Genomic DNA, 7,449 nt, shown 5'->3' with positions numbered 1-7,449 from the left:
CCAAGGCTTTTTAGGCCTCTCCAGCCCCTGAACTGCAGTACAGATCCATGCAAAGAATCTGCACGGTCAGCGCCATGATAAAGCACATCCCCCATAGCTCCTTCCCATCCGCAGCATCCTGCTGGACCCTCATGCATTTCTTTCTTCCAGAATCTCAATCTTCTCCTTTTTGAGTCCCTCTCTCAAACTCATTTCCCTGCCTAAAAGCGGGGAATGTCATTGGCCATGTTCTAATGGGAACAAGATTTGGTTGTGAGGGGGGACTACCAAGCGCGTTTCTGTAGTGCGTAGGGCTAGTGCTGTGCTGGTTCCACATTGGACAGCCCAAGCCAAAGCTGAACCAGCCTGTGAAGCTGGCAATACCTCTGTGAAAACATATTAGGGCAGAAAATGCCACATGGAGAGAGGAGGACAGAAATCAGATGAGGAGGAAGTGATGGATGGCAGTGCAGACATCCCCAATAGCCCATGGAAGATCTGTGCCAGATAGGCGGACCTTCTTGAAGAGAGTACAACACATGAAACACCCACATTAGTGCAGATTTGCCTAAAGCACTGCTCAGCTCTGCCCCTGTGCTGTCCTGGGTGGGAGCTGCAGGCCACCATGATGGACCTGCAGGCCACCATGATGGAGCTGCAGGCTGCCATAGGGCCTTCCCTCCATCCCCTCTGACCTGGGCTCTACAACCCAAGGGACTTGCCGTCAGCCAGAGCCCCCACATCCGTTCCTGGGGTGATGCTCTCCAGCCGCTTGTCCCCCAGTCTGTACACAGAGCCTGGGTTGCACCGTCCCAGGGAAAGAATTCAGCACTTACATTTGTTAAAGTCCATGTGGTGGGAGATAGCCAGGCTCTGCGAATTGTAAAGATTTCTCTGCAAGGCCCAGCTTCCCTCCCAGGAGACAGTCAGTAGTTCTCCCAATTTAGTACTATCCTCCCAGGAGCTAGCAGACCGCCCTTTCCAAAGCCCTGCAGGTGAACGTGCCGCAAGACAAACGATGATGACTCCCCAGATTTAAAGAAGTTCCAATGATTTTATTTGGTACTTCTTGTGGTGGGAATGTCTCTGCTTTGCTGTTGTAGCAGAGAATGCTGGTAACAAGGGAGGCAGCTGCTGTATCTACATGCCTCCTCTCAGCCCCGCTGTTGCCAATTGGGGGGCTTCGTTGTTCTTTGCCATGGTGGCATGGAATGGGCGTGGAATGAATTGGCTGCACTGCGCCAGCCTGATGTTCTCTCACAGGCTCTTGCGTTTATCTTTGGTCTCCTGCAGCTCCAACTTCTTCACAAAGCTGTAAGGGGAGAAGCAAAGATGTGCACTGGGAATCACAGAGAAGGCAGAAATATCCTGCACATCCTCAGCCATGTCTGTGGGTCCGGCTGCACTGCCATGACACACACATGCAGCTCATCATCCCAGAGCTGGGATGTGGGACCAGGCAGGGACGGGCCCTCCAGATGAGATGCCTAGGTGTCCATAGTCTGCCAGGGGAGGGATGGTCTGTATGAAGTGGAAAGGCAGAGCCAAATCCCAGCAGCACCCACCCATCCACCCTCTGCCCCCCGTTCTTCTTTCTCACATCTCCTGGGCTGGAAAGAAGCTCTGCCACAAGGGCATGGCCTCAGGAGCACTGCTCTCCACGGCACCGTGATCCCAGGGAAAGGCAGTCCCTGGGATCACTGCTCTGCGGGCAGGGTGAGGGACGCACTGGCCCTGCAGGAAAATCCACGCACTGCTGCTGCTATTTACTTGAGGTACTCCTTGGGTCTGGCTGGAGGGAGCCTGTTTTGCTCCACCTTCTTCCTCCATCCTTCCCGGCACACCTTGTACGACTCCAAGGTTCCCAGGACCTGTTTTGCCCGTAGTGACTGGACACTGCAACAGCAGAGGGAAATGCCTGCTCACATGCTGGTTGAGATGTTGCCTGCCCCAGCGCCTGCCTTCCCCCACCCCTGCATCCCATGCTGCCTTTGAGCCCCAGCACCCCGTCATGTTGGGATGGGCTTCAGGCTCCTCTGACCTGACAGTTGGTCACTCACAGCTGCTTGCCTCTGCCAGGCCTTGCAGGGAGCTGCTGCGCACTTACCTGGGCTCTGCCATTTCTGCTTGAGGGGCCACTGTCCTCTTCTTCTCTATTGGAGGAAAGCGGCAGGGAATCTCCTCGCTTTTCTTCTTGCTGGAGATCTTTTCTTTTTGCACTTTCTCCCCCTCCTGTCTCGTGGTCCTCAGAGGGGGGAAGCGCTGCTGGACTTGAGGTGCTCTGAAGTGCTTCCTCGCCTGTGTGGGAAGTAGAGGCAGATGTGAGCCCACGTTGCCGTGCAAGTGGTGCCCACCCAGCAATGGGGCCCCGGCTGGAAGAGTCCGACTCAAGCTCCAGGGTGAGCGGTGCAGACCAGGGTTGTGTGAGGCACACCAGGGAGTCCCATCTGTGCCCTCCCCACAGCACAGCCCGTCGTCTGCCCTTTGATATACTTGGACTACTTCACCTTCCCATGCCATGGGCTGAAGCATGAAGTGCAAGTGCTGTGGGTACAGAGGGAGTCCCTCACCAGAAGGAAAGGAAGAGCCTCAAAAGAAGACAGGGGATGAACTCCTCTGGAGGGCTCTCCTAGGATTCCCTCTCCATAGTTCTGTGTTTCTTGACCCATCTCACCATTGCACATACCAGTGATGTTCCCAGCTGGCTGCACAGAGGAGGGAACCTGACTTCTCCCTCCCTCTCCTTCATCTCCAGGCGCCTCTCTGACCGACTCTTTCCAACAGGCGGCTGCACACTGCAAGCAACACAGGGAGGTTGTTAGAAAGCAGCAGGAGCCTGGAGGGAGCTCAACATGCCTGGGCCCAGTGATGACAAATGGGAGCTCAGGGCGTCATGCTGTTGGTTCCCAGAGCTCTCACCTCACAGACTCCCTTGTAGTCCGCTCTTCTGCCAGCAGGTCGAGGTCACTTGTCCGGATGGGTGGAAAGCGGCCACGAAGGAACTGGCGTTCTCGAGCCTCTGGAAGCACAAAACAAGGAAGCTGTTCACAGCTGCATCTCTGGGACGCTGACCACAAGACAGCCATGCCAGACGCACGTGCATCTGCTGCTGCCGTCTGGCCTGGTCCCCTCATCCTTTGGGGTCAGGCTTCCTAGGGGGGTCACCGCTCTCTCCAACTACCACTCATTCCCAGCCCTCCGTTTCACACAGCCCTGCTGATCCCTCAGCAGTTCCGGAACCCATTGCTTCCATGGGTCCCCACTGGGAATAGAGGTGATCTGGGACATGCTGTCATGTTGGAGAATCTCTGGTATGAGCACTGTGGAGTCACAGGCGTGGTGACACGCTCTTGCTTCTCTCCGTTATGTCTACATGGTAGCAAGGTACCTTTTTGCTCAGCGAGATCTGCCAGTATAAATTCCGGCACCTCATCCTTGGGCAAAAAGCTGCAAATAAAGAAGAGGCAGTGGTTACCAGAAGGGCCAAGTGTAGTCCTCTGCAGCCTCTGGGACTAAGCTGCTCACACAGCTGCTCCAGACCGCAGCTACTGTCCCTTGTCTTCAGTTTTGTGAAGCAGAAAATACAACCAGGTAGTTTTTGGAAACAAAACTGATGGAAAATGCTAACATCTTGGCTATGGTTAGTTGCCTGTTCATGCTTTTCAGCCTCACCCAAAGGAAAGGGAGAGAGCAGAAGCAGCTTTATGGAAAATGGTCTTTCCTCACAGCCACTGTTCGTCCCACACAGGTGGGAATGGAAAGAGAGCCCTCATCCCGGGGACCTCCCCTGCAGACCCCCGCTCCCCAGAGCAGCTGCAGTGGCCATGGGCTTCATGGAGAAGCGCTGCTTGGACTCTGTGTGCGCGCACCAGGCCAGGAGACCGGGCCTGGCAACGACAGCCTGGGGACCTCTGGGCAGCTCGACCAGAGGGGCTGAGAAATGTCTCGTATGGTCAATTTGGGGCTACTGAAGCAGAGATGCTCACCTTGGGGGCACATAGTTCCTCTTCCGAGGCATTCTGCCAACAGCTGGCCCTTTGCGGGCTTAGATCAAGAGCGTCGGGCTTGTGATCTGCAAGGAGGACACAGAAGTGAGAGGGGATCCCCAGCAAGAAAGCCATGGCTGCTCGCAAGGGCAGCCGGCCTCCGCAGCACCCACAGCCCGGGCACCCTCCCCACATCCGCCTGTGCCTCCACGTCCTGCCCAGAGGCACTGCCCAGAGCCAAAAGTCCACCTGAGGGGGGCGTCCAAATGTGCTTAGCACCGAGCTCCTGCACTCCTCCTGTGCACGTCTCCAAACAGACCCAGCACTATCGCACTGCCTGCCTTTGCCTTCACCTCCTCGCTGCAGAGCAGCTGTCGAGAGAAGAGCGCTGGCGAGAGCAGCCACTCGCGTCTGGGCTCACCTCCACCTCTCGGGGAAGTGTGAGCTGGGAGCTGTGGGACGGGGCAGGGATCAGGGTGAGGTGCGGTGCCCCATTGTGACTCCAGCCCATGTCACAAAGGGGCTGCAGGGCCCCACCCTGCCCACGTCACCCCCTGCCAGGCTTCTCGCTCCCAGGCTGGGGGGCTGTGCTGGCCGTGGTGGGGGCTGCCCCCATCCGTCCAGTGCCTGCTGTGCTAGGAAAGCCAAAGCATGGCGCACATCCACCGTGGGACCTCACCTCAGCCGTGCAGGCACAGGAAATGTGCTTGCCAGACTTGCAGGGCAGATGAACAGCGGTTGAAAATCTTCCTGCGGCCCCATCTGCAGTTCTACATCCAGCCTGGCGCGAAGCACCGGAGGGATGTGGGGCTGTTGCAGTGGGCCTGTGGGGGAGCCCACAGAGAAGCTCGGAGGGCTGGAGCACCTCTGCTACAAAGAAGGGCTGAGAGAGCCGGGCTTGTTCAGCGTGGAGAAAGAAGGCTCCAGGGAGAGCTCGTGGCAACCTGTCTGTATATAAAGGGAGCTCTACACAAGAACAAGAGTGACTTTTTGCATGGTCTAACGGTGACGGGACAAGGGGGAATGGCTTTAAACCAAAAGAAGGGTAGTGTAGGTTAGATGTTGGAGGTAATTCTCTACTCAGAGGGCAGCGAGGCCCTGGCAGTGCTGCCCATTGCCAAGCGCAGGCCGTGGGCAGCTGATCTGGTGAGGGGCAGCCGGCCCAGGGCAGGGGGTTGGAACGGGATGATCCCTCCGGTCTCCTCCAACCAAAGGCGCTGAACGATTTTGAGACGCTGTGGCTTGCAGGGAAGGCTGCAACCAGCTCCTCCTTGCCGCTTCCCAAGCCGAGGTGAGGGCTGGATTTGGGCAGGCCCTGCGGAGCGCCGTGCCCGCACTGCGGGGCCGTGCTGCCAGCTGTCGGCTCGGCCTGCATCTCCAGAGCGGGGCCCAGCATTGGGATGGGCCGCAGGGAGAGCTGTGTGAGGCCTCTGCCAGGCAGCCCACGCACACAGAGCCTTTTCCTGGCTCTGACAAGGCGGTGTGGGCACGCTGGGCCCCACCCGGGCGAGGTGGCCCTGGGCTGGGCTCCCTTCCCAGGCTGCTGGAGGCTGAGGCGGCTGAGGCCTCCGCTGCCCTCCCTCTGGGTACCTTAAACAGCTCAGCAGTCTTGTCACAACAAGATAACCTGCATAGCCCCTTCCATCCTTCCACATGGCTTTGTGGCTCTGTAGGGATGCGTTCGGGGCATCTCATCCCTGCTGAGACTCTAGGCTGCAATTCTGGGTTGCAAATCTGACGCCACTTAGTCACATAGATTTCTGAAGGTGAAACATGCTCCAGATTCCTCCATAACGTCATTAAGACGTCCAGGATGGCCTCACATACAGCTTCCTGCAGACCCATTCTTGAGGCTAAACACAAAAAACGTGCAGCCCATATTCTGCCTGTTAGATTAAGTCCCATGTTCCTAGAGATGGGAATGGTGTTGGGACACCGTTTATTTCTATACAACCACTCTCATCTCATGTCCTGGTAGGCACTGAGGAAAAGCCCATATATTGAGTTCTCATTAATCATCCCCACAATGGCAGGCTTCGGTTTCTACTGACAGACATTTTGTGGAGCTACGATGAGATTATAGAATCATAGAATAGCTTAGGTTGGAGGGGGCCTTAAAGCCCCCTCCAGTTCCAAAACCCCCTGCTGTGGGCTGGCTGCCTCCTGCTCCAGTCAGGATTGCCCAGGCCACGCTCAACCTGGCCTTGCACTAAGTTGTGGTAGAAGGCTGCCTTTGCCCTTGATTTTTCTTGAATTTAACTCCATTACAATAAGGTGACTTAACCGTGAGGCCACAGTTTCTCAGACCACTTTCCTTGGTTCCCTGGGAAGCTGATTCCTGCATCTCTAGGAACTCGGTGAAAGAAAAAGATTTTCTGATACATATGTTGGACACATCTCACAAACCCCAAATTCCCCAGACCACTGGGGACCCAAAGATGCTGATGGTGAATTCCAGTCCTCGAGTCTGAGGAGGTTTCTGCACCTCACATGACTGAATAACCTACATTGGTAGTAGCACATCGCTAGGCACATCAAGTCAGGGTGAGAGAGGATAACAGCATTGGAGGAAAAATCCCTTTTACATTCCTTGCCATCTACAGCAAAAAAACCCGTAGTGAGAGTTCTTACCATCCTTGCTGCTGCCTTCCAGGTTCCAGTGCTGATGAATTTGGGACTGTCCTGGAGTGGCAGATATTAAGAACATCTGAATCACTAATGCCAACATCATCAGCCTCTCGGAGCACAGGTCATTTATTGGCCATGCCTCACCCCTTGTCTTGCTCCAATTTTAGGAGGGAGAGGAGGTTCTTTGATATCTGTATACCTGTCGTGAGATTAAGAACCAACTGTTCAATTGTTGGTCCGACCAGTTTATTATAAATCCTAAACAAGGAGACAGAGAAGGAAAGGACAGTGACTGTTATGAATTAGGATGTATGGGAAAGGAAGGAGGGCGATGGAAAAGACAGGAAGTAAGCAAGAATTGCTTAAAGTGGGGACTGTCACCACCAGGATCCAGCAGCGATCTCGTTTCATGCCATCCCGATGGTCCAAGGCAAAAGCGCAGGGGGAGAGCAGCAGCAGCGTGGCCAGCCTTGGGCAGCAAGCAGGTAGCAGGAATACACTGCAGGGTAAATCAGGGAGGAGGCAGCAGGACTCAGGAAGCAGGCCCAGGAGAGTCTGTCAGCATGCAGGAATTCCGTAGTGAGGAATCTGATGGCAGACACGTTTCAGGGGAGAGCAGCAGCAGCATGGGCGGCTTTAGGCAGCAAGCAGGTAGCAGGAAGAAGTCGCTGAGGCAGTCCAGAAGGGAGAGGGGCACATTGTGAGGCTACTCATGTCAGAAACCTCTTCTTCTTCATGAGGAATCGGTTGCCAGAAAACCTTTCTTCTTCTTTGTGAGGGATCTGTTGTCAGAAAACCTAGGTCCCCTTTTTATCTTTTTTCTTCTGCCATCGTGGCATTGCTGGGTGCTTGGATA

General features: G+C 55.4%; 1 protein-coding gene across 3 annotated transcripts; it reads right to left on the bottom strand.

Moving 5' to 3' along the window:
* Positions 1-1,200: 1,200 nt before the first annotated feature.
* LOC149915248 (uncharacterized) lies at positions 1,201-6,090 on the bottom strand. 3 transcript variants are annotated; one of them, XM_090122976.1, is made up of 8 exons: positions 4,319-6,090; positions 3,966-4,051; positions 3,368-3,426; positions 2,899-2,998; positions 2,666-2,774; positions 2,087-2,277; positions 1,750-1,875; positions 1,201-1,291 (listed from the first exon to the last, which is right to left on the bottom strand). In XM_090122976.1, the coding sequence occupies exons 2-8, from the start codon at positions 3,995-3,997 to the stop codon at positions 1,237-1,239; spliced, it is 672 nt and encodes a 223-aa protein (XP_089979102.1). In that variant the 5' UTR covers positions 3,998-4,051; positions 4,319-6,090; the 3' UTR covers positions 1,201-1,236. The 3 variants fall into 3 exon arrangements, with proteins under 3 accessions (XP_089979102.1, XP_089979103.1, XP_089979101.1); XM_090122977.1 differs by lacking the exon at positions 4,319-6,090 and adding an exon at positions 4,215-4,232; XM_090122975.1 differs by lacking the exon at positions 4,319-6,090 and having other exon boundaries at positions 2,899-3,426; positions 3,966-4,003.
* Positions 6,091-7,449: the final 1,359 nt, after the last annotated feature.

The sequence above is a fragment of the Phasianus colchicus genome, chromosome 22 (assembly GCF_987193195.1).
Source record: "Phasianus colchicus chromosome 22, bPhaCol1.hap1.1, whole genome shotgun sequence".
Taxonomy (NCBI): Eukaryota; Metazoa; Chordata; class Aves; order Galliformes; family Phasianidae; genus Phasianus; species Phasianus colchicus.
The sequence above is the reverse complement of the archived record's forward strand: the minus strand, read 5'-3'. Positions and strand labels throughout refer to the sequence as shown.